General features: G+C 38.3%; 1 protein-coding gene across 12 annotated transcripts; it reads right to left on the bottom strand.

Moving 5' to 3' along the window:
• Window positions 1–6147: 6147 nt before the first annotated feature.
• cpsf6 (cleavage and polyadenylation specific factor 6) lies at window positions 6148–26207 on the bottom strand. Of its 12 annotated transcripts, none has more exons than XM_079817478.1 (11): window positions 26103–26207; window positions 24414–24623; window positions 22485–22588; window positions 20244–20389; window positions 19952–20131; window positions 17874–18363; window positions 17259–17363; window positions 16561–16691; window positions 15406–15559; window positions 14676–14862; window positions 6148–7823 (listed from the first exon to the last, which is right to left on the bottom strand). In XM_079817478.1, the coding sequence occupies exons 1-10, from the start codon at window positions 26160–26162 to the stop codon at window positions 14688–14690; spliced, it is 1755 nt and encodes a 584-aa protein (XP_079673604.1). In that variant the 5' UTR covers window positions 26163–26207; the 3' UTR covers window positions 6148–7823; window positions 14676–14687. The 12 variants fall into 12 exon arrangements, with proteins under 12 accessions (XP_079673604.1, XP_079673610.1, XP_079673608.1 ...); XM_079817484.1 differs by having other exon boundaries at window positions 16576–16691; XM_079817482.1 differs by having other exon boundaries at window positions 19952–20122.
• Between the last annotated feature and the right edge of the window lie 913 nt (window positions 26208–27120).

Genomic DNA, 27120 nt, shown 5'->3' with positions numbered 1-27120 from the left:
GCGCGTCCCCCCTCTCGCTCTCTCTCGCGTGCGCGTGCTCCACAGAGCTGCAGTGAACGCGCCTCTGGTGCAGCGCTGATGGAGACACACGCGTGCGAGTGTGTGTATGAACTGGGTGTGACTGCAAACACACTCAATACACTTGTAAAACTAAAAGTGTCTGGCGGTGCACTCCCTTCTTCAGGACTGGTCAGGGTTGTTGGGTTCGTTTTAGCCATTTGAATGTATCAGCATTGCCTTTTCTAAGTGTTTGAAGCCACTATGAGACAATGAAAGTTTCATTACTGAAAGAAACTATATATTGAAGGGTTAAACAGACCTAAAGAATGCCTAATGCTTTGATGGATTCTAGGTTAAAGACTAAATAATTCATTACAGCACACTCGAGTATTGTTATTCCTCGTTGGCCATACGCTTGTCCATCAGTATTTTTTAACTGAAATTTAAATCTATAAAAAGTCATGTGTCAACGCATCATAAAAGTCATTCATAAAGCTCAAGAGAAATGATTAACAGATATAATGGTGCAGTGTTTCACTGCCAAAAGTGCATTTTTGTTCTCATCTGAAACGACGTGTTGCCTGCATGTTGTTGTTGTTGTTGTTTTCATTCCATTTCGCAGTCGGCAAGATAACCCATCTCTGAGGTAGCGATTACCGGAGTATTACGCAAATAACCTGCACGATCCTCATAGAGGAATTCCAGACAGCATGACGGAAAAAAGCTGGATGAGCGAGCTCGCGATTATTTTACAGAACCAAAAGTCGTAATGACAATAGAAACAACATGGTACAAAGTTGAATGACTCATTTGAAACACCACAAGACAATAGAAACTGGCTATGCGGAAAATATACTACATCTGTCCTTTGAATATATACTTGCACAATATAGCCTCTTATTTTTTATGGAGTTAGTGTGTGTGTGAGCCTATGTCATCTTGGTTATTACTCATGTCGTGTTCAAGTCGGAAGCTCTTTAACCCCTTAACTGTCACCCCCCTTTTTGAGAATAGTCATGAAAATGCACTACCCAAACTTAAAAGGCTGTAAATCAAGAAGGCTTTGGAATATCTAGACCTAATTTGGTCTTGTTTTAAAGAAGACCCTCAACAGATTATTGCTGAAGTGAAAGCATTTCAAAATTTGAAAAAGTTATGGAAGTTTAAATTTACTGTAAATGGAAAAATACTGTAATATTTTCGTGTTATATAAAATATATATTTGACAAAAAATGTTTTACTCTAAAATTAGCTACTATAAAATCATAGCCATGTGTCTAACCAAATTTGAAGTTGATATCACAAAAATTGAAGTCCCCATGAGATTTTGTTTAGGCGCTGTACCAAAAATAGCCACCGGGTGTCATCCACATTCGATTGATTGTTTTTTTTATGCAGTTTCCTGTACATTTCTGTTCAAATATCTCTTCCATCACAAAACAGTCACCAAATATGGACACTTGAGACTCAGACCTTTCCGAAGATATGTGTTTTGTCAAGATTAGAAAAGATTTTGATTATAAAGTAGTTAAAGTACAATTTGTAATACGAAACATGACGACGCCCACTCTGGGAGGATCCCGCTAGAAGAATTTAGAGTACCGTTTCCATGGTAACACAATGTCTGATTTCAAAACGGCTTTCACAGGATGAATTTTGAGTTCGTAAGCTTTCAAATGATAACTAATTTATGTTAATTACTTAAATAAATTATACGAACAAAAAGGCGATCAAAAAAAAAAAAGAGAGCACCAGGTGTCACGCCGGCGGGACGGTGACAGTTAAGGGGTGACAGTTAAAAAAAAAATCAGGTTCTTCATTGGCATTGATGGCTCCACAAAGAATCCCCAGAACTTTATATTTGCACAAAAGTTTCTTTAAAGTTGAAAAAGGTTCTATAGAGCAGGGGTTTTCAAACTTTATGATGCCAAGGACCCCCAATATGATTAACTTTTTATGAAGGACCCCCTTCCTAAAATCAATTTATATATTTTATGTATGAAAAACATTAAAAAATTATTAAGATAAATAGTAAGTGAAATTATAAATTCTACATATTGTTTCCAAACTTAAATTGGCTATATTTAAAGGGATAGTTCACCCAAAAATGAAAATTATCCTCAAGTCATAGGTGTATATGACATTGTTCTTACAGACGAATACATTTAGAGTTATATTGAAAAAAAATGTCCTGGCTCTTCCAAGCTTTATAATGAGAGTGAATAGTTGCCCAAAAAAGTGCATCCATCCATCCATCATAAAAGTGCCCCACACAGCTCCAGGGGTTAATAAAGGCCTTCTGAAGTGAATTGATGGCTGTGTGCAAGAAAAATATCCATAATATAAAAAAATTCTGGAAAGTATGTATACAGCAAGACACATTTAGATATGAAAGTGTTAGAATAACCATTTTTGCGTTGTCTTTTTTATTCTCTGAAATTTTCTGGGGACCCCTTAGAACCTTCTAGAGGACCCCTGGGGGTCTCCGGACCTCAGTTTGAAAACCCCTATAGAGCTTTAAAATATTCTCCCTCTTTTTTGGAAGCTTTAAGAGTGCGCGCAACTCTTCACATTTTTTCACATTTTTGATGGTTGTGCAAAACTACACTGGAAACACATTTTGCGTGGGATTCACTTTGAAACCATTTTCACTCAGAAATTGCTTAGTGAATATTAACAGGCCTGTTCTGTTTACAACCATATGTTATGCAAATGTCGTTAAAACATTCTTTAATTGACACCAATTCACCATTTAAAGGAACACGCCGACTTTTTGGGACTTTAGCTTATTCACTGTGTCCCCCAGAGTTAGATAAGTCCATACATACCATTCTCATCTCCGTGCGTGCCATAACTCTGTCTGACACACCCACCGCTAGCCTAGCTTAGCACAAAGACTGGAGGTAAATGGCTCCAGCTAGCCTACTGCTCAATACGTGACAAAATAACACCAACTTTTTATAGTAACATCGTGTACAAATAACAAGGTCACACAGCCACCCGTATAGGGAACTATATTCTCAAAAGGCGAAGCACTGCTACTTCTACACGTTCGCCTCTAGCTACCTAGACACGTTGGTTTTGTTGACGGAAGTAACAACAGTGCTCCGCAGAAGTAGCAGTGCTTCGCCTTCTGAGAATATAGTCCCCAGTATGTATACGTTTATAAGATGGCTGTGTCTCATGTAACCTTGTTATTTGTACACTAGGCTAGCTGGAGCCATTTACCTCCAGTCTTTGTGCTAAGCTAGGCTAGCGGTGGGTGCGTCAGACAGAGTTATGGCACACACGGAGATGAGAATGGTGTGTATGGACTTATCTAACTCTGGGGGACACAGTGAATAAGCTAAAGTCCCAAAAAGTCTGCGTGTTCCTTCATGACGTTGACCGAAACATTCTTAGAATATTTCACATGACATTGGGAAAACGTTCTGAGAACATTTTTAGAACGTCCTGAGGTTACTTGTAATTGTTGAATGCTAACATTCTTAGAATGTTACAAATAAACGTTCAGTTACAATGCTAGTAAAAATGGGTTATTTTACCTTTGAAATAACGCTCTAATCACGACAATTTCAACGTTTTATAGACATTTGCAAACCACCATTCCCACAAGGTTTTCAGAACATCAGTTTCTTAGCTGGGTGAGTCTACAGGACTTTATACGCTCATCCAATGCCAGGCAGTCCGAGATTAAAGTTTGCTCAATGCACCACCAATGACTCATGTGGCTCAGAATGAGGGCGTTTAATTCGGGATAATCTTCTACAGAAAAACAACCCAGGAACTTGTTACAGGCTACTATAGGGAAGCACCCTTGCTGTGATCACAGACAGAGTATACACAAAAACCAGATGACACAGAAAGAAAGCTGACATCCATACTAGTACAGGCCTGTTACTGCAAGCCCAGCCTCATTCTGTACAACTGCATTGTGCTTTACTCCAGGGGAGTCATAGTTTCCGGGAATATCAGGAGCGTCGTAATTAACTTGATGCATTAACCAAATGCCCACAGTGCATTATCTGTGGGGATGGACGCTCACGCGGTCTTCATGCACATTTACTCGAGGTATAATTATAGCAGAGAAACATTATTTCCGTAACATTCACACCCATATTTTGACCACACCTTCAAGTTCCCAAAAACACCCCACTCGTAGAATGCCTAGTTAAACCCTGTTTGAACATTTAAAAGAATCCTTTTTTTTTTTATCCTATCATTAAGAAAAATTGCATGTGATTATGCATGTTTTTACACCTAATTTGTTGGTCCCCCTTTTCCTGCCAAAACAGCTCTGACCCGTCGAGGCATGGACTAGACCCCTGAAGGTGTGCTGTGGTATCTGGCACCAAGATTTTAGAAGCAGATCCTGTAAGTCCTGTAACACCACCAAGACAGTTTGAGTGCTGGTTCAGAGCCAGAGCCCAGTTTCAAATTGGTTCTTTGGTTTTCGACACCCAAAGCACCAGCTCTAAACCAGGAAAAGTGGTTCTTAAGTAGCACCAAAACATTGCTGGTCTAGAAGTAAGAACCGTTTGCGTCAGGGGCTGGGGTTACCGGGACGAACACAAACTTGTGACCGACATTTTAAAGAAAATAGCTAATGGAGCTAATAGCATCTTGATTGTAATCGCCATCTATACAAATCACGGTGAGCTGAACTAATGCGTTGGATTCGCTGTTTTGATGCCGTTGTAGGATCGCAAAGCCATGTCCATCAATAGTAACGCAACGTTCTCCATTGTTGATGGAAGGCTTGTTCGAGATGCATCAGCGCTGTGCAGACCGATCGCCACATGACAAAGTACAACGAGAACACGTCTCCTTATGCTTTTTAATCGCTCTTGCTGTGTTTTGACATAATACGCTGATCGGTCTGCGCAGCGCCAATGCATCTCGAACAAGCCTGGTGTGTTTGGGTTTCCCGCTGCCTCGCTGAGAAAGATGAGACGTATACAGTGATGTAAGGAAAGGCAAACTGGTTCTTAGAAGGCTCGTCAGTCGAACCAGGCACTAGCACTGGCTCTGAACTAGCACCCGGTTCATTCTGGTGGAAAAGGGGTATAAGTTGCGAGGTAGACCTCCATGGATCGGACTTGTTTGTTCGGCACATTCCACAGATGCTCGATTGAATTGAGATCTGGGAAATGTGGAGGCCAAGTCAACACCTCAAACTCGTTGTTGTGCTCCTCAAACCATTCCTGAAGCATTTGTGCTTTGTGGCGACGCATTATCTGCTGAAAGAGCCACAACCACCAGGGAATACCGTTCCCATGAAAGGCTGTACATGGTCTCAACAATGCTGAGGCAGGTGGTGCGTGTCAAAGTAACACCCACATGGATGGCAGGACCCAAGGTTTCCCAGCAGAACATTGCCCAAAGCATCACTGCCTCCGCCCCATAGTGCACCTGTGCCATGTGTTCCCCAGGTAAGCCACACACACACACACACACACACACACACACACCCACACCCGGCCATCCACGTGACGTAAAAGAAAGCGTAATTCATCAGACCAGGCCACCTTCTTCCAATGCTCTGTGGTCCAGTTCTGATGCTCACGTGCCACTGTTGGTGCTTTCGGCGGTGGACAGGGGTCAGCATGGGCACCCTGACGGGTCTGCGGCTGTGCCGCCCCATACACCACAAACTGAGATGCTCTGTGTATTCACCCCACAAGAGCTGCAGTTTTGGAGATGCTCTGACCCAGTCGTCTAGCCGTCACAATTTGGCCCTTGTCAAACTCGCTCAAATCCTTACGCTTGCCCATTTTTCCTGCTTCTAACACATCAACTTTGAGGACTAAATGTAGTTAACCTGACCACAGGCTGCATCAAATATTTGATAATTTAGTCTAGAAGACAAGTTGACTTATTTCACTAGGAAACTGCTTTTGTTGGCGAAACATACCATTGCTTAAACCATGTTTATATCTCAATCAAGGTTTCAATGGCGCCCTCATATGGCCATTTACTGTTAAATATGATAGTCTCTTCCTTCAAAGCTCTTTTTTACTCCAACCTTTTAAATTCTCCCAAAAATGTATCTCAAATATATAATTAAAAGCATTCAAATTATTATTTATATTCCCAAGCACTAGACACAAAAAACACATGCAGGACAAGAAAACAAAAGACAAATCTACTGTGGGAAAAATTTATTGACTGGCAAAAATAATCCTGAAATTGTAACTAAATTTATTACATCAGGTAGCCCACATTAAATCACGAATTTAATAAAAATTATGTAGTGTGAACCACACCAAAATGTCTATGAACAATGAAGGAAAAATGCATAAGAGAGGACCTGAATATAGTTTAGCGGTTAACTTCAATTAGCAATATTAAAACCAAATGTCCATTCAAAGATCTGTAATGCTTGGGTCTATAAAAACAGTACAAAAACACAGCTGTACCAACTTTTACAAGATACACACACACACACGGCAAAATGGACTTACCTCTCAGTCCAGATGATTCAGTCCAGGGAACAGGAACCCATTATGGTCGTTCATCCACCAGAGTATTCAAGTCACAAAAACACACTAGAAACTAACACTGGACTTGCTCGGGTTACATTGATAACCATTAAATAAAAGCCCACAGGCCTCAATGGAGGAATTGAGTTTACAAGAATCTTATCTGTCAAACAGATGAAAACTGACCAATGCACACAGTGTGACACACACCCCATAGTTCAAGTGCATCCCTCAAATCGGTTTATGCATCGTTTCAAAATAAAGAACTTGCATTTGGTCATTTGACATAAGACTAGTTGCCAACACTGCTTATTACAAACATTGCCTTAAGTGAAAATTGAGACAATTTATCTTAAATTTACCCATTTTTTACAAGTGACAGACATGTTGAGAATATTTTAGAAGATAAATCCATAAATTTCAAGCTTAAATACTAAATCTAGCAGAATCAAACAGTAATTACAATATGGACCGTTTACACACACATATGAACATGCAGAAAGCAATGTACATGTGTCAGATACATTACAAATGTGAGTATTTTGTATTAATATTTACAAAAGATTTTGCTCTAAAGGTAACTCGACTACCCAAATTAGAGGACACACATTCGTGTGTAACAGTTGTGTAGCTCCAATTACAATCAAGAAAACCACTGACAAGTTTTATGGAAAAATTAAACCCTACATGAATTAATAATTTGGAATATGAACACGAATGACCATGAATAAAACGTAACCTCTATATATTTTTGACACCATTGTATGGAACCTCTTGAAATTGGGTAAAACTGGACAATGCACAGCATTTATAGAAAGCAAAGAAAAAAAATAAAAATAATTATGATTGTTCACATTTCCAAATATTTGTCCTGTTTGACAATGTTGGCTAAAAGGAGACCAAGTATAAACCTAAATTATGAACAAGCAACAACCCCAGTACACACTTTATTACAACACAGATTCTATTTAATAATCAAGGCAAAAGACACTTACAAACATTATATGGACGAGGGGAAAGGGAGGGAGAAACATGGAGAAAAAAAAATCCTATAAAAACAAAGCTAGCTAACTGACAATTTACAACATTATAGCAGTGGGAAAGTTGTTCTGTGTTTCGAATGAGCAGGCAAATAATTTGTCAAGAAGCTGAACTGACTTTAGCACACAGCTACTTCCAAATAAAAGTAGAAAATAAAACAAGAGCTGTTGGGAATTAAGAGTGAGTATATCGTATTTTACAGAACTGCAGTGTCCCCGGAGTCCAGCGCTCTGCGATGCGGGACGCTGTGGGATGAGTCCACGTTGCTCCTGACGTCTCTCCTCCTCCTCTTGCGTTCAGCTGAAAGGTGTCAAAACGAAGGTGGCAGTTTGTTTTGGGGCACAGAACCCAGAAACACACACAGCTGTTTTCCCCTCTACATCTACACACGCTCAGACTGTCCCAGACATACACAGGCATGCAAACGATAAGTCAATTTGATAACAGCATCAGCCTAAGGGGCATTTTGTTTTCATACTGATTATTGTAATAATACTTAAATGTAATTTAGGTTTCACATTAGCACAGAATTGGATACAAAAGCATATCAGGGAGAACAATGACTATGTTCACATGCACCCTTCAATGTGAATGCAATGAGATTTAGGCAATATTGCAATTAAAACGGATGCGATTAAAGCTAATAACTGTAGCAACCATAAATCGTAGTCAAATTGATTTTAAATAGCAATACACACTTTTAAAAATCGCACCTATTCCACTTTGATCAAAGCGCGCATGTGCATATTTGGGGTCCTTAAGAAAATGTTGACTTAAATATGTTAAATAATGAAGTAGGATTGCCTGACTAAAGATTTTTCTAGTTGACTAGTCATCATTCCTTTATGATAATTTACTGAGATATATACTTGGAGGGCGGATTTGAGTTTCAAGGCTGAGAAGCAATATGTGTGTGACCCTGGACCACAAAACCAGTCATACAAGTAATTTTTTTTAAATTGAGATTTACACATTATATGAAAAAAATAAGCTTTGGATGAGATACAACTATTTGAAAATCTGGAATATGAGGGTGCAAAATAAATAAATATGGAGAAAATCTCCTTTAAAGTTGTCCAAATGAAGTCCTAAGCAATGCATATTACTAATAATAATACATTTGAGACCTTTACTGTAGGAAATTAACAAATTATGTTCATGGAACATGATCTTTACTTAATATTCTGTTTTTTGGCATAAGAAAAATCAAATTTTGACCCATACAATGTATTGTTGGCTATTGTCAAGTATACCCATGCGACTTATGACTGGTTTTGTGGTTCAGGGTCACATATGCAACATTGTTCTACATTATAGAGAAATAATAAACCATAAAAATAAAAAAGGGCCTTTAAATATAAATTAAGCATAAACTTGCTGCAGCGCACTGGCTAAAGTAATGACTATAAATGTGTTGGAAGGAGACTGAACATTGATCATTTATTAATAAACTTGTGTTTTCTACAGAGCCACTAAAGGGACATGGTGGAAGAAAAAAAATATTTCACTGTTTTTGCATTCGCTTGAAAAATTAGCATTCGCTCGTAAAACTTTTGTTGCGAGAACAAAAACAATTGACAATTTTTCCTCCCATCTAACTTTTCTTCAAATCAAAAAAAGTCAACAATATTCAAACTTCACTTCCTGGAGTTTCTCCCTGCAACTAAGAGACTAATTAAAATAGTTTGATTAAGCCTATTCTCATTGAATAACATTTAGTCGACTGTTAGCGGGAAGTCCTATATATTGATAGTCAAAAACATTGAAATGGAGTATGTGAATAATGGCATTAAATAAATTCTTATCGAATAATCAGAATAATGAACTGGTGTAGTTTACGCGTGTCATCTTACCCTGATTATGGGAAATAATCACATTTCTGGTGCACATGTAAACATAGTCAGTGATTATAACTGGAAATGCTAAAGACATACAAGCCCCTGGAATCAACACAGTGTGAAGAGATGACACAAAAGCATAGACATTGGCATGCACAACTATGAAACATGTACTCAACACCACAACTGAGCAAATACTTCATTTTCTCTGATTACTTAATCGTCAATAGCAACTATTATTCTTCCATGAAAAATATAAACCTTATAAAGGATATAGATGCACAATAACTCACATCAAAACTGTAATTCAGACGAGTTAACCAGTTGGCAAAATATGTATTAAAAGTCATATGAAAATATAAGGGCTTTTAGTCTCACTGAGACAAATCAAACAACACAAATTCATGCAAATCAGCATCTGTTTTGTTAACAGCAGATTTGAAAGTAGGACACATTATAGCTTCTTTAATGAAAAAGTACAGGTTTGGGATAAGATGAGGATAAAAACATACGTTTGAATAGGAATAAAAACTCTTTATCAGTTGAATTGGATAAACTAGATCTAGAAGTTAAACATTTGCAATTCACATTGTATAATGCCTGAAATATGATACTGATTTGACATTATATTGGCTGATTGGTTTGTCTCATTGGGTGTAAAACATGACCTCTTATGGCTTTAAACAAGGTTAACTCATAGTAAATGTGTGTTTTTTTTTGCTTGTTGCACAAAATCAAGATTACAGGTAAATCAATTCTATAAGCAGAAGTGATCCAGCTCATTTTAGACTTCATATTTACATCTAATCAAATATTTTTCATTTCTAAAAAAAGGAGTAAAAATAGAATAAATCAAACGTTGTTGCCAAAACAATCATGAGTAATATTTAGCCTCTTACTGATTTATTCAAACTATCATCCAATCATTTAAGTTTCTTTAGAGCAGTTAACTAGTCAATTATAAATAAACTAAATTAACCGAGTTCAGTATTTTTGCTACAACAGGAAAAATCTTATTACCCCCATAGAGAACAATTTGTGAAGCACAATCAAATATTCAGTGTCCACTGTACCTCTGAGAATAAGCATCAAATGTGATTACCCTCGACGCAAAAAGCATTTTATCTTTAAGATGCAATGATCATTTATAATCGTGATTATGCATAATTTGACCTAGAAACTAAGTTTGTATAGTTGAGTTGACACAAAAAGAAAAGAAAAGACCGCAAATGAACGACAAGCTTGATTCTAGTGATTCGGTGGACACTGGAGTCACAGTACACAGGGTTGGACAAATAATTCAGCAACTAATTCTCTTTTTAACTTCTATTAGTCACAAGAAAAATTGACATGAAAAAAATCATACTGAAGATATGAAAACATGAGCCTGTGTCTTAATATAGTCATATTCATAGGTGTCTCAGCCCATTTTACTACAGAAATTTCATGAATATTAAATTTTACTTTAAAACATGGATATTCTCGCACTGAATTAAGGATAAAAATCACAGTTTCGTTTGTGTTTGGAATGACAATAATTAATACAACCTGTTAACTACTACAAAAACAAGTTCTTATAAAAGCACAATACTGAACAGAGGAAAGGAGTGGGATTAAACCGTTCAGAAAATACCATGTCAGGACCATTACTTGAGACAATACCTACACAAATAACCTGGGAAAACAGTCATTTCCACAGATAAACTCCATACAGATGGGCACTACATCCAAATATCCCAAGAAATCCCATGTAACAGGGCTCTCCGCATGGAGCACATGCTTTAAAATCCTTCAGTGTGCAGTGCATAATCTTTACTCAATCTCACCGGATCTAAAATCGGCCTTTAATACCGGGTTCAGACTACACAATATTTTTGTCTGTTATGCTATAGTCACTATGTCAAGATTATGCCATTTTGACTCCTAAATTTTTGTGTCGTGGAAAAGAAAAATGTCAAGACTAGACGACGTGCGCGATTTCATTGAGAAGGCGGAATTATTGAATGACTTCTGGAAACGAGCATAAACCAGGGGTCTCCAAACTTGGTCATGGAGGGCCACTGTCCTGCAGTGTTTAGCTCCAACCCCCAATTAAACACACTTGAACCAGTTACTCAGTGTTTTACTAGGTCCTTGTAAGACACTAACTGGTTCAGGTGTGTTTAATTGGGGGTTGGAGCTAAACTCTGCAGGACAGTGGCCCTCCAGGACCGAGTTCGGAGACCCCTGGGATAAACAATGGCTTCCGAAGCGGCGAAAGGGTCCTATAAGGCCCCTTTTTACAAGATGTAAAATAAGTCTCCCCAGAGTGAGTGTGAGAGCGCGCAAGCATGTGAGTGTGAAGTTATAGCTCAAAATACCCCAGATCTTTTATAGCATGTTAAAATTGTCTCTTTTTAAGGGTGAACAAAAAACGTTTGTGTGTCCCTTTAAATGCAAATGAGCTGCTGCTCCCCACCCCCTTTCTAGAAAAGGTCGGAGCTTCAAGAGCTCATGTTAGCAGCTCCGGTTACCTCACGCAGACAAGCACTGAAAACATCAGAAACTGTTCAGCCCTTTATGTTCAAACCGGAGTCGGACAAAGATGGAGACAGACCGTTTCTGAATGGTTAGTTGATGAATTTACTAGGGATGCAACAATACAGTTAGTCCACGGTTCAATACACACCTCGGTTTTTAACCACGTTTTCGGTTCGGTTCTGATGGCTTGTCACATCAGTTTTTTGTTATTCTATTCTTAGGCGACAGGAACAGCAAGAGGTTAAGGGGGAAAAAAGACTTATTTTATTGCAATACTTTCTTTATTTTAAATATTTTGAAAAACCTTACTTAAACTTAAAACTTTACTTTAAAAAAAAACCTTGTACACATTCCTAGTGTATTGTATAATATAAACTGTTTTAAGATGCAGAGCCAGATAATATATAGTGTATGAAGATAGAACAGGTATAGTTTAGTTTAATTACGGTTCTAACTTTTGTTGTCATCTTGCTTTTATGACATGCGATTGCATGTGTTCGTATGGTATTGCAATAAACATGAAAAGACGGAATGCGACAGCTTGAGCAGACTCAAAAATGTGCTCTACTATAACTTTTCCTCATGCCGATTTTGCATCTCTGATGCCCATTGCCATTTACGAACCAACTTGACACCCTACGTGTCAAACAGATCGTGCCAAAATCAGGCTGATATAGGGTAGTCTGAACCCAGCATAAGAGAAGCAGCACGTATTAAAGTGCAAGAATCCAAAAAAAGAAATAAAAATTCTGCCACTAATGGCATAGTCTTGCCCTGATTAGTATTGCTGCAATTATAGATTGAACATTAAAGTTAACAATTGATAATACAGAGGAAAACAAAAAACACAAAAAAAAACACCCGATTAATTGGCAATTTCATATTTTCTTTTTGGAACAATTTGGAAGCGTTTCTTGCCATAATTACATGAAACAAAATTGACAAACGTAGTTGAGCTTAAGTTTATGCCTTTACAATGATTGCAACCGATTTACTAAAAATGAGACTTCTGTTGCAGTTTTAGTTCCATAGATTTGTCTATGGACAGTTATGATACTGTATCAAATTAAATGTATGTGATGTCACTCACAATGGATCACACATGATATTATGGTGTCCTCGGCATTTACATACAAACAAATTTAGCCTGGAGGAAACAGTCACAGGGCTATGAAGCAACAGGCCACAAGTGAGACAGTGACAGTAATGCGTCTCAGTCAGAAATTTTACTAAGACCAGTGAGGACATGCTTCATAAATTTAAATACTGACTGTTTTATTAAATACCTGTTGCATATTAAAATCAAAACAACCATATAGACGAAAAACTTTACAAACATGAGTGGTTGCCGATAGAAGAAAACAAAAACAAAACAAAAAAGTTAAACGTAAAAATGTTCACAGCATTATAGCAGTTCTTCACCATTCATAAATCACACTGAAATATGTATTAATATGCAAGGCATACTTTGTTTTATTTGCCCAGTAGGGCTACATTCTGACATTACAGATCTGTAGTTTTCTATCAGTTAAAACAAATGAGTTAAGTGTAAATGGTGAAGAACTGCTACATCTGAAGTAACTAAGAGGGTGTAACATTAACAAACATGGAAAACCAATGAAAAACGCATTGATGAGAAAAATGTCAAATTCAGATAAGAAATGAACTTTTAAGATGGAAAAAACGTACTAAAAACCTAGTAGGATGCACAAAGTGACGTCTGAAATAACCTTCACAGTAAAAGACATTTAACTTGCTCTGACAGAAGACATTCAGAATGTTTTGTCTGAAATTATACTGTACAGATGATCAAGACTAAATACTCCAATTATAAAAGCACAACATGACAATTTGATATGGCCTACACCAGGCATGCACAACTCAACCTGACATAAGACTACAGTAAACGTATTTAAGTGCCGAAGCAGATCAATTTGACTCCATTCATTTGTTTTTCACATCATTAAGTTCAAAGAGGAACCAAACACTAGAAAAACTGTTGTGTCATTATCAAATCTGCCTACAGGAATGTCAATGCACAACCTGACAAACATGATTTTGCTCATACACTGAAATCAGTGAATGTTTCAATGTGGGACACAAACATTCATTTTCTCTCATCCAACTACAACCAATTTCTCTTCACATTTATGATTACAGGTGGGATTTATATTTCATAATTGCAACCCTAAAGACATGCAACATCCTGAATGTTCAATTTTTCTGGCAAACACTTAGTCAATTAGGCACAGTGTGATAAAAGTTGCTTTCAGTTTGACCTCATATGAAGTTACAATTACATAAACAAAATTGGCATAGTCGTATAACTTGCAGCATATCTCAATAAGCTAAAATGGACAGATACTAAAGTGCAATAGCTTATGAAAGGCATTGTTTTTTTTTTTTTTTAAACATTTCAATACACATAAAATCCCTCCAAAAGACAAACTGGATCGTGCGCAACACAATTAGCTTTTTTTCTATAACAGTGCCGGACAGTTTATAGTTGCTGGAGCTCATATTGCACATTTAAATGGCTTCAAGGTACACAAATTTAAAGGATCAGAGTACTCAGATCTTGCTACATACATAAAATAAAAGAGAAAAAAAAAATAGATTAGCCGAAGGGAAAATGACAGTACTTGTGGTCACATTGTAGATTCAATGACTCACCTTTTTCTGATCACCTACCTGTGATATCCCAACCTCTGCAGGCTAAGATGCAAGCGCATCTGAATCCTGAAGGAAAAGGGAGAAAGACAAAGACAGACAGACAGACAAACAGAATACACACCTTCCTCTCCAACTAACGGTGGCGGTCTCTGTCTCTCTCGCGGTCCCGGTCTCGCTCGCGATGGCGGTCTCTCTCGCGGCTCCGCTCCCGGTAATAGTCTTCGTGCCGGTCTCGGCTGCGAGACTTGTGCCGGCGGTTCTTCTCACGAGAGCGACTGTGGTCCCTCTCCCTGGACCTTTCCCGTCTGCTGTGAAAAGCATTAAAGAGAATATGAATATCATTGCTGCAAATGAAAACAATGCATGCAAATACTTAATGTGATGCAAAATGGAAACAAATCCATGCACTAATGTATTGTCGCAAACCGAAAATGCATGCAATAATAAAAATTGGAATACAGGGAAGGACTGCATTTTATCCATCTGGATTTGACTGGAACATGAAGGTTCACACGACAAGGGAATTTTCAAAACCGCAGCTTTTTCTATGCGGTCTAGCCGTTGGTCCACACGCAAACTTTTTTAAAAACTCCTTTTTAAACAACTCAGTTTATAAAAATACCTGTGGACTAGGCTTTAGGCTCTGATATTATTGGTCAGTTTTACCAGGAATTGAACTGAGAACACATTCATTCTTATTTGGTTCCCATCCCTGATTTTTACCTGCCCTCATGGTGTTTGTTACATCAGCAAAAAGTTAACACACAAGTTAGATAAAAGCTCATGCAAAAATTGTGAATTATCCTCCACACCAACCACAAAAATACCATGCAGATCCACAAGATCTTTACCTCGACACAGATCCATAGGATTTGGATTCAATTCCATGCAAGCAATCCTGCAGTGAGCTGATGAGAACCTTGCAGCGGTCATCAGCGGAAACCTTCGACTGCTTGATCAGAGAGATGGCCGTCACCAGAGTCTCTATAGCGCTGCCGTAATCAGCTGCAAAATATATATATTTTTTTAATGCCATGTTCATGGTGAGAAAAACATGAATAACTAAAGTCATATAATTAACACATTGAGACATTTAAAGGGATACTTCAGCACTGGGAAGATGAATGTGTATTTAAACTGGGTCATTTATGTAGTAAAAAAATAGATTTTTGAATTTGGTGCCTTCTAGACTGAGAAAAGTACTCGTCTCATGTGGATGAAAGACAACTCCCAGAATGCACTTGCTTCGCTGCCCTACCAGGCCACTCCCAAAGCCACGGCTACTTGTTATCACTAGCCCACTTTCGCGGCACAGCCTCAACATCGTTTTGATTTTCATATAGTAATACAATCATTTCGTTCAGTTAGAGAATAGACACTACAAAAACTGAACGTTTCTTTTCAATAAAGTGTGAGTGAGCCGAACGAAAGGCACGGTACAGACGCATCAGGAGTCAGATTTCATCACTCACTTTGCTCTGCACCGCTCCGTTATTAATGCCCGAGCAGAGCGGCCGTGCACATTTACATTCTGTGAGTGAGATCCCTCCCCTGTGGGCGGGTTGATAACATGCGGAACAGCTCCTGTAGTCTTTAGCCTCTGGCCAAAAAAATCCTCAGATGACAAAATGACGATATTTGCGTCATCTGAGGATTTTTTCCAGAAATAAAATGCATAATTCTCTCGTCTCAGGGGGATATGAGGGGGGAAAAATACCATAATTTGAATATACTACGGGGGTTTCTACTGATACAAAGCTTAATGCTAATCGCTGAAGTAACCCTTTAAGATTTATACTAGACATTTCTAAATTGCATTGAGGATACATTAAATACATCAGTCATATTTTTGAAAAGAAACATTGACTATTCACATTATAAAACAGTGCAGTCCAGTATGTTTAACATTTAAGGAAGGTTTGGAATGATACATCTTATACTAGGATTTATTTCAAATAACTTATTAGCTGCAAAAACAGAAACAATTGAATTACCACTATACAAACCAATCATGTTCGCACCTGCGCTCGCATCCGACACAGCCCTCGAGATTGCACTGCTGGAGATTGCTCGGTTACGATTCATGATCTCCTCAAACTCTGCTTCGCTCAGAGGAGTGCGAGACGCATCCATGTCCCTAAAAGAGAAAAAACAGTTGCATTAAGATACGCAAACTAAAAGACAGAATAAAGCAAAATGCACCGGGGACCAATTTCACACAAAGTGCAGCAGTGCTGTTAATGCGGAATTATATTGCATCACGTTAAAAATTAGCGATGCACCAAAATTTTGGCCAGAAAATATATATTCAGCCGAAACGGTAAGAAAAAAAAAATTGTTTGGTTTCGGGCCGAAACGGCCAAAATAATAGTTTGAAACAGTTTTGATTGTGTAAGCATCTATTATGTGCACACAACACGGATAAACTGTGGGGATGCATTTTACCATGACCAAAAATTATGTAGAAATATTTAAAATTTGTTGCAGAATAACTTTACTAGGACTCATTCATCACCTGAGAACACGAGACCCTGAACAGCATAAAGTTCAATTACTGTCACTTAATATTTGGATTTCGTTTTCTGTGTTTCGGTGCATCACTAGTAGAAAAATCACTGCAGAAATGCCGCACACTCAACACTCAAGCCTGAAACGAAGGTCCCATTTCGGGATCCTGGTCTCAGCGGACGGGTACATCACTAACCCTTGATCACTTGTATTGTGCAAGTGCTGGCCAGAGTTTTTCACATCAACCAACCCCTCGTTTATCCAGGGCTCAAAGCCACATATTACAGGGGGTCTGAAGTTACTGAAGAAAGGCCAGAGAGGAGATTCTGGGTCAGTTTGAGGCTATACATTTCACTTTTTTAACCATTATTGCCCAATTCTGGAGTTAATAGTATATAGTAGGGCTGCACGATTAATTGGAATAAAAACAATATTGCATTGGATTATCAAAACTCAAAAGCTGAGATTTAATTAAATACATGCACTGCGTGCTTCAGGGCGAAGAGAGCAGCTTTACACAAAATTTAGTAATAATAATAAACAAAAATATTCTTCTTATTGCCGTTATAGTTATGGCAATCCCAAAATGTCTAAATTGTGCAGCCCTACAAGCACAACAAACCTGCGGGTTAAAAACAACAAAACTAACAACCAAAAAAATAAAAATAACTCCCTCATTTTAAATCGCTATATCAATTTCTCAATTTATAAATAAATAAAAATTAGTCTAGTCTAACAAACGGGACAACTCAGTTTCCACAGATATGAGAGGGTGAGAATTACAGTACAGTGAAGGTGAGGTGTTTATTACCTGCCACCAGGGCCGTAGTCTCTGTCATAGGGAGGAGGGCGGCCGTAGGGGTCGCCGGGTGGAGGGCCCCTGCCGTCGGACGGTGGCATGTTGTTGTTTCCAGGTGGAGGGAAAAAGGCTGGGTTAACGTGAGGAGCTGGTGGCGGACCTCCGGGTGGGGGTCCCTGCATGTGTGGTGGAGGTGCGAGGCCAAGTGGGGGTCCTAAGGGCCCAGGGGGACGGGGTGGGAAGGGTCCGGGAGGGGGAGGACCTTGTTGAGGTGGAGGGGGACCTGGGGGAGGCCCGTATCCTGGTGGCGGCGGGCCAGGAGGCATCGGACCCATTGGAGGTTGACCAAACTGACCAGGAAAAAGGACAGGTGGAGGAGGGCGGTCTCCTCTGTGAGGGGGTCCGCCGAGAGGCGGCAGCAGACCTTGTCCAGGTGGAGGGGGGCCAGGGGGTCCGGGAGGCCCGGGTGGGCCAGAGGGAGGGCGCGGTGGTCCTTGCATACCTGCAAGTGGGCGGTTTGAAAAATAATTGACAACTTGCATGTGAAAGCGGGGCAGGGATTCCCAAACAGTTTTCTCAACCCAAAATATTTTCTTTAAGTCCTCCTGAGATTAAGGACGTTTTCACACCTGAAAGTCTGCACCAAGGTCTGAACCGAAGTTCATGTTTTGATACTTTTTATACATTCGGTTAGTTTTGGTTTGGTTTCACATTGCAATCATGCTAAAGAACTTTACATGACACACTTGCGTCCACTCATCATCATCTATGTGGGCGGCATCTGGACATTGGTTTGTAAACGGACGTGCGTCTGACGTCAGCGTCTTTGACAAGAATGAATGAACGGACGCATATCGTTGCCAATATCGTTGCTATTGAACAGTGCGCATTGCTTGACTATTTTTTATTCGTTACGTTTAAAAGTGGACATTTCAAGCTTTATATACACATATTTCTCATGTTTGTGAGGCAAGTAGCTGCTGAGTTTCGGTTTATTTGAGACACCCTCCTGTTCATGTGTAAAGCATGTGATCGTTCCCGTGATTATTGTCTGCTATAGACTATTTGCTTCTTATTTATTAAATCCAGGCAATTATCTGATTAAACGTTGATTAAAATTAAGATACAATTTATACAAAATGAAATTCCCATTAAAGAAAGGCTTTCTAAGCAAAATCATAAATTTCATTCAAAATTATTTCTGACCTTCTGTCTACTGACATATTGCGCATATTTTCACTTTTCATAATCAATGTAGCCTAGATTGAATTTAAAAATAACATTATAATATTTAAACATAAACAGGAACTTCCTGTAAATGGTCTGAAAGTCCGAACCATACAGAAAATGCTTTCACACTAGAAACGAACCGAACCTTTGTTCAGTTTGATCCGGACCGAGACGACCTTTTCGTCGGACCAAATTTCGTCTGTTTGGTCCGGACCGTGGTCAGGGGGAGGTTTCACACCTGTAATTTTGATTCGAACCAAACTGAAAAGTCGGAAAATCCTGACCAAACAAGGTAGGTGTGAAGACGCCCTAAGATTTTAACTGTTCTCTGACATTGGTCAAATGACATGCAGCTGAAGTTATGGTTTAAAAGCTGCAGTTCGTAAGTTACACCTGTGTCGCCATTTCTGCAAATAACTGCAATTTCAGGGTTCAAACAGAATTATCTTTACATGGGTTGGGCATCGGCACCTCAGCGCGGAAGAATCTAATGTTTTGAGGTGTATGTTTGGGTTGTCTATCAACGCACCAGTTGTCACTGATGATTGTCGTTTTGAACTTTATGGATTACAAGCCGCAACCAAAATTACATGTTTAATTACATTCCAGCTGCTGTAAGAAAAGGTCACAAACGATCGTCCACCTGCAGCATCCACAAATTGATTTCAGATCATTTTTACCCAAAAAAAGTTACAGCTTTAACTTTATTAAGCATTTTTAGTAAGTGCTTTATTTTGACTGTTGATTATTTTTATGATTGATTGATCTTCCGCTGTCTCAACGTCAAATAATAGCATTTCATAACTCTTTGTAGTTCCCTCACAAACCTCAGTTTAGGACCTTGATTTTTAGATTGGTACCTGGAAAGTGTGGCGGAGGTCCGCCAGGTCCACCAGGTCCAGGGAAGCGGTCTCCACCAGGGCCAGGTTGGCCAGGAAAGCGTCCACGACCCCTTCCGAGAGGAAAGCCACTGCGACCTCCTCCTGGAGGACCAGCCTTCCCCTCTCCTGACATTTGTCCTGACTGTGTGCCTGGGTGGCCAAAAATAGATTTTCCAACAGTTTAAGCACACATGCACAAAAGTGAGCTGACTAAACCATGTTCAGTCAATAAATTTGAGTAAATTAACATGTCGAATCATCTGCGAATTACTTTTTCGGGACTGCATCTCAAATTGGCTGAGCGACTGTTTGTTGCAAGGAGTGACGATTGGGTTTTGTCCGTGCAGCTCGCGTTTAGACAGCAGATCCATCAGCTTCCTGGACGAGGAATCTGAACCCACGCAGACAAGCGCAAACCTGTTGAGCACAGAGCGGATGAGTAGCTGTCATGGAGAAAATCTTCTCTTTGCAAGAAATGACTCGAGTCAGAGATCCAGATGCCAAAGCTTACACTTTATTGATGGAGACAAAGCAGAGACACATGCAGGACATTGAATGATTAAACTCCTAACTAGGGGTGTGATGAGACTTCTCACGAGACGAGATTGGGTTCACAAGAACGAGACAAGATTTTTACATAGTATTTAAGAAATCCTCAATGATGAAATGCTAGAAAAATTGTTTGCAGGTGCATTCATTTGAAATGTTTCAACTCATCATCTTGTAATGAATGTAATTTCAGTTCTACTTTCTGAGTATGAATTATCATGTGAAGTAAAAATACAACAATACTCAAGCACTGTAAAGGTTTTGCCAAAAACTCAACTGACTGGCTTCTCTCCTGTATGACTGTCTCTTCTGACCGTAGAACTGCACATGAGCTTCTTTTGACCTCCTAAGTGAGCTCCTTCCCACAAACATAGATATTAAGTGCAAACAATAACCATAATGCCATAATCAAAGTAGGCCTACTCAATATTCAAAGTGCAAATAGAGACCACATTTTTCTTCAAGCATGATACAGAGCTAAGAGATGGTTACAACGAGATAGCTTATATATTGGGAGATATTCGCTTGACTCAGGGAGCCGCTTTCAAACAGCGGTAACGTATTGAAATCACGTTTGAATGCGCGCTCGCATTTACTTTCACGATCATGTGTACTCTTGGAATAGCATTCCCAGGGAATAGTACTGGTGGTGCTTAATGCGTATTTTCAAATATAAGTCTGATGCTTCTGCTGCGCAACGAATCCTCCGCCACGGTCCAGTTCACTATGTAACACACACACACACACACTCGTAACACGCTCAATGCGAGTGCTCGTCTTCTCGACATGTGATCAGTGCTGTGCACTATGTACGACTCGGAACCGCTCGTGTTGGGTGAACTGATGGAATTGAAGTGACTATTATCCACCTGAATTAAATTGTTTTTATTACTATAAAAGCCAAACTAGATTGGAGGCGTAATGTAAACGTAGTGTTGGCATATTCTATCCTAACTTCACCCTCACACTAGTCATTACAATATGACACGAGACAGCTTTCAACTCGACGAGAAATCTCGTCACAGTTTAGTGGCACGAGATCTTGTCACACCCCTACTCATAACTCATTTTTATACGGTTTTTGACCAATATCCTCATATACAGCTGTTTGCCTCTTCATCTTCAGACAGTCTACCTAAAAACATACAGCTGGGTCCTTTCAAACTCTTTTTAATTAGCTCATCCACAGTTATCGAATCTTCTAGCTACTCCCTATTTGTGGCATGGTCTGTTTTGACACATTTATCACATGCTGAAGGACAAAGAAGAGATTACTATTATGCAGGTGCAAGTCTCATTGAGACCTACAGTCTCATTGTGCAGTGTTTGTTACCCATATCTTGAAGGCTAAAAGAAGAGCTTAATATTGTTATGCAGGTGCAAGGTCAGCTAAAGGGAGACACAGTGTAAATCACAGAGGCTGGTCATATATTTTGCAAATATATCTGAAATGTCTAATAAAACTATCCGGTTGTTAAGTCTGACGTCACGCAGCAGAGCTTCCGGATCGAAACGCTCTCATACCACAAGAAAAACAACAAACGGTGGTAATATACACATACAATATGGTGTAATACTACAAAAAAAATTATAACCTTTATCTCCATACAAAAATTCCAGATGCTCAGACAGTGATCCATTTTTTATAAATCGTTAAAATATGAATGTCTGTGACGCTGTGAGCAGAAACTGTTGTGTAGACTAAGTTTTTAAAATGTTTGACGTTTAATATGAATAAATAGCGCTCATAAACAGCCGTCAATGGCATTCTCAAGTGAAACTAATTGAGGCTTGGACCCAGAAACGGTGTTCCTTACGTCACGACTTAACAAGCGGATACTATAAAGTCACTCCAAAACACAAGGTTTCAAAAAGATATAGGTCAACCAATACGTGTTGTTAAATGTTCGATGCAGATAACTAGAAACCCATGTAGTCGAAAGACAGAACAGATTTGACTTACCCCTTTGACTGGCCATTTGCTCTATTCTCAAAAAACTTTATCTCCAGCACATCATTGATGCCTATGGAGCGAATAGCATCTGTCAAATCTTCATCAGTGGTCCACTGTAAAGACGAAAGCATGCGCGTCAAACAGACAGAATGCAGTACAGAGGGAGACAATTAATATTCAGCGCAAAAACATCCATTTAGCGGAAAAATCTGCTGTTGGATGCTTAAGTCAACACGTAATTCAAGCATTTTATAAGAGTACTAACTGTTAAGGAACAACAGCATGTATTTGGAATATAAATGTAATTGAAGTCTATTTACAGGATAAAGATATAACAGTAACAGGTGTCCATAATGAGCGTGTGTGTTCCTGCAGAGCATTCCTCTTATCTAGTCTCACAGAGTTTGCGTTTTTGTTTTCTTTAAAGCTGCACTATGATACTTTTCCGTCCGCTAGAGGTCGCCTGTTCAAAACAAAGGCGTAGTTTTATAACGGCAAGTTTGAGTGCAGAATCTTGGGACATGTGGTCTTCACCTCACAGCCGGTGGGAAAGAATCGGGATAGGAGTCGGACAGAAATCATGTTCATGGATGAGATTATTAACGTTACTGTAGTGTGAAGCAGAGCAGGACCGAGTGTTGTGGAGCTGAGGAACCGCTGGAGCGATTATTAATAAGATAAACACAACACACGCCTCACGAGCAGCGGGACTTTTATTATGCCACAGTTGTCAGCGACATTTCCGGTCATGAGTATGAGGTAACGCAGCTCTGTATCATATTAGACACATCTGAGTGTGTTGATAATGATGTTATGGCGTTACTCTGAGCGTTCTCTCAGCGGCTGCTATGACACTTGTTCACACTGCAGTGAGAGTAAAGCGTTTCTGCAGAATAAAACCAGAAACCGAGGGTAACGCAGATATGACGCCATCAACAGGCGACTCCCTCACACGTCCCGGTTCCTTGGTTAAAATAGCAATTTTCTCACAATTTACAAATAGTTACTTTACTTTATTGTTTATTTTTACAGGGACAATGCACAATTAATAGTAATTACACCAGAGTTAGCTAATAGCTTACTTACATCTGCTGTCACTGGGCCCTAGTTGGAAACATTTGGGATATTTTAAGTACTCAACTGAACAAAATATATAACGTTGGCCTTGTCGTTTTTGGATATTTTACTGATTTTTTTTTTTACATAGCGCACCTTTAATATCATTTTAATGTAAGGGTTTTAAACTGTTTTTTGCTTAGTAGCTTTTTTGCACACAATGTATAGCACAGAAATACACTTACGAAAATTAACCATGTTTTTATTATAGTAAATCCATATATTTTGGCATAAATATATAACCATTTGCATAACCACTCCTACACCATAATTAAACTATGGATTTAAAGCAAAACCAGGGTTGATTTGTGGTTACCATGGAATTACTACACTAACCCCGTTTTATTTATTTATTAATTATTGTTTTGGTTTTATTCGTTGTAAAACCATGGTTTTATGCATGTTTTCGTAGTACTCAGCTGACACATTTGTTTGATGGACAATAGCGTGGATGTGGAATAGTGCGTTGCCAATAAAAATATATATATATTTTATTGGGCATTATATCCGATTCTTGAGCATCAAATCATAGAATGATTTCTGAAGGATCATGTGACACTGAAGACTGGAGTAATGATGAAAATTCAGCTTTGATCACAGGAATAAATTACATTACAACATATTCAAATAGAAAACTTCTCTTAAATTTCAGTATTTCACAATATTGCTGTTTTCACTGTATTTTGTTCAAATCAATGCAGCTTTGATGAGCATAAAACACATTTCCAAATTATTCCCAGTAGTGTAGATTATAATATATTGCGGAGATGCCACTGATTATATGTCTAGATATTTTGTAAATGAAGAGGTAATGAGACTAACCCATGTGAGGTTGCCTATGTACAGAGCGATTCTTTTGCCAGTGTAGGTGTAGACGACGTTCGGTGGAGCTCCTTTGGAGCCCTCATTGCCTCCAGGTGCAGGCAGGTTATCCAGGTAATCTCGGTCCTCAGGTGCGTCCCCGTTGTTGGCAGATGGCGAGATGACATCATCATACAGGTCAATCTGGTCATGAACAGGATAATCTGATTCCTGTATAAGGGAAAGACAAACATGAAAAATGCTTTTTTTTTTTTTTTATTATTATGTAGTGTGAAGACAGATGTTTGAGAAAATATGAGGGGTCACTAACTTTGTGAAATCTTTCACTGTTTTTTGAACATTTGTGACACAAAAGGGATGTCGCACCAAAGGACATTAACACATTTATAGCAGCTCCAAAAAAAGTGTAATATTTTTACAATTCTGAGACAAAACTTTAACATGGGCTTCACAGTAACATGACCTCGAATGGGATCCTTCAACCAAATAAACTTGTCAATGGAATTGCCTGATTTAAAATCAGGATATGGTGTCACAACGGAGGACAAAATGCTTTTAGAAATATAGGGATGAAAAAAATGAGTGTCATTTAATAAAATAGACACTTGAAAAATTATGCATGAGGTATTTATTAACCATTTGAATGCTTTACTTGTTCATTTATAAAAGTTGTAACTTATTGAACCATGCCTGAGACAGTCAATTTTGAGATTTGGCTCAATTTTAAATAGTTTTTATATCAACAGGTCCACGTAAGAAAGAAACGTTTAACCATTTTCTGCATTTTAAATGACGACAATACTAATTATATTACTTTTTATTTTGTGTGACAGTGAAAATGCCATGTCACATCAACAACACATTTCAGAAAAAATATACTCATTTAGGTACTAATAGTTATTAATTTTGTTGTGTTTTAAACAAAACGTAATAATACTGAAGTGACCAACATTGTAAGGAATAAAGCATAATTTACAGTACTATAGATAACATAAATAAACAGAAAATGTATATATATATTTTTAAATAAGTGTAATAAAATACATATTTAGAATATGGCCCCTTTATGAAAATACATTAAACATATTTTAAAAACACACAATGAGTAAACCATAAAAGCAAATACTACTAATAAATAAATCTTGTGCTCAATCTGCATCCCTAAAATATGAACTCCTGCTTCCGAAACTGATGAATTGTATTAAAATTACCGGCCCAACGTCACGTCTGTGCGTAAATAAAACCTTTAACAGCCTACCTGCTCAGCTTAAGAGTGTTTGATACTGCGTAAACACGTTTGAGGTGACATTTATTAATCATAACTATTAATCTGCCCCCTTGACGCGATATTTTGCCTCGCGCTAGGCCTGCAATAGTTGCACGAGACCACAAACAATGAACACACGCGACGCATTGACTTCCTTTCGCGCCACAAACACCCATTCCACATGCAAATATTAACATATAACAGATATTATTTTGTTAGATAACTACAGATACGATATTTATCAGTTTAACCCTTTATATTCGCGTATACACAAACGCGGCTCGACAGCTAGATGCTAGTTAGCAGACGGGCTAATTGCCCAGAGAGAACTGCACGATACTATGGATCTCTCTTTAATCTGTACGTGCAACGCGTACGATATATATTATTAAGCAACTCTAGATGTTTAAAGTAAACCCAACCTGATTAAATTCCTCTTCTACATCAGCGTAAATATCGATGTGGTCAACACCGTCCGCCATTTTCTGTTTCCCTCCTCCTCCTCCTCGGTGCTCTAACTGCGCGAGAAGAAGAGACGCCTATACGTGAAGTCACAAGCACCGCCCAAAAAACGAGTCATGTCTGATGAGCGATGCACAATTTCAAAATAAAAGCCCAGTTGAATTTCCCTCGCGCTCTTTTGCTGTTGCGATTCAAATGTCTGTGTATTTGTGGTTCGTATAAAGTGTATAAATTGCACAAGTCAAAATTAACCCATTATGTTCCCTTTAAATGCGGGCACTCTGCTCTGTCCCAGTCAACCTATTTGATATCTGTTATTGAAACCTTTCTTTTAATCATGATTTTATACCAGTGATTTAATGAGATATTCTATTTAAAAGATTTTTTAAAAACTAATTCTGACTTTTATCATAATTCTGACTCTTAAAAAGAAAAAACTAGTTCTGAAAAAAGTCTGAATTTTGAGATAAACTCGCAACTCTGACTCTTTAAAAAAAAAAAACAGTTGTACACTTTATATCTCATATTTCTTTCATTTTTCTCAGAATTGTGATTTATTTATGTGAATGTATGTGATTTGTATCTTGCAATTTCGACTTTATAACTAGTACTGAAAAAAGTCAGAATTTTGAGAACTTTTAGTTTTTTTACAATTGTGCTCTTTATATATCACATTTCTGACTTTTTCCTCAGAATTGCGAGTTTATATCTCACAATTTGGACTTTTATAACTAGTTTACAGTTCTGAAATTTTTTTCAGAATTTTGAGATATAAACTAGCAAATATGACATTTTTTCTTTTTTCTTTTTTTTTTTTTTTTTACAATTGTGCGCTTTATACAATTCTGACCTTGTTCTCAGAATTGCGAGTTTATATCTCTGTCTATAACTAATTTATCTCAGTTCTGAGATAAATTAGTTATAGACAGAGATATAAACTCGCAATTCTGAGAACAAGGTCAGACTAGCAAATATGTA

Source organism: Gobio gobio (assembly GCF_949357685.1).
Source record: "Gobio gobio genome assembly, chromosome: 5".
Classification (NCBI taxonomy): domain Eukaryota; kingdom Metazoa; phylum Chordata; class Actinopteri; order Cypriniformes; family Gobionidae; genus Gobio; species Gobio gobio.
This window is presented reverse-complemented; position numbering and strand designations above follow the sequence as displayed.

Bases quoted from the DNA above. Each gene is read 5' to 3' on its own strand.
- cpsf6 (XM_079817478.1), bottom strand. From the start codon at position 26,162: ATGGCGGACGGTGTTGACCACATCGATATTTACGCTGATGTAGAAGAG. The intron at 15,560-16,560 runs GTTTGTATAGTG...TATATTTTGCAG, and splicing joins CGCAGGTGCGAACATGATTG to CTGATTACGGCAGCGCTATA. The intron at 14,863-15,405 runs GTAAAGATCTTG...TGCTTTTCACAG, and splicing joins TCCTATGGATCTGTGTCGAG to CAGACGGGAAAGGTCCAGGG.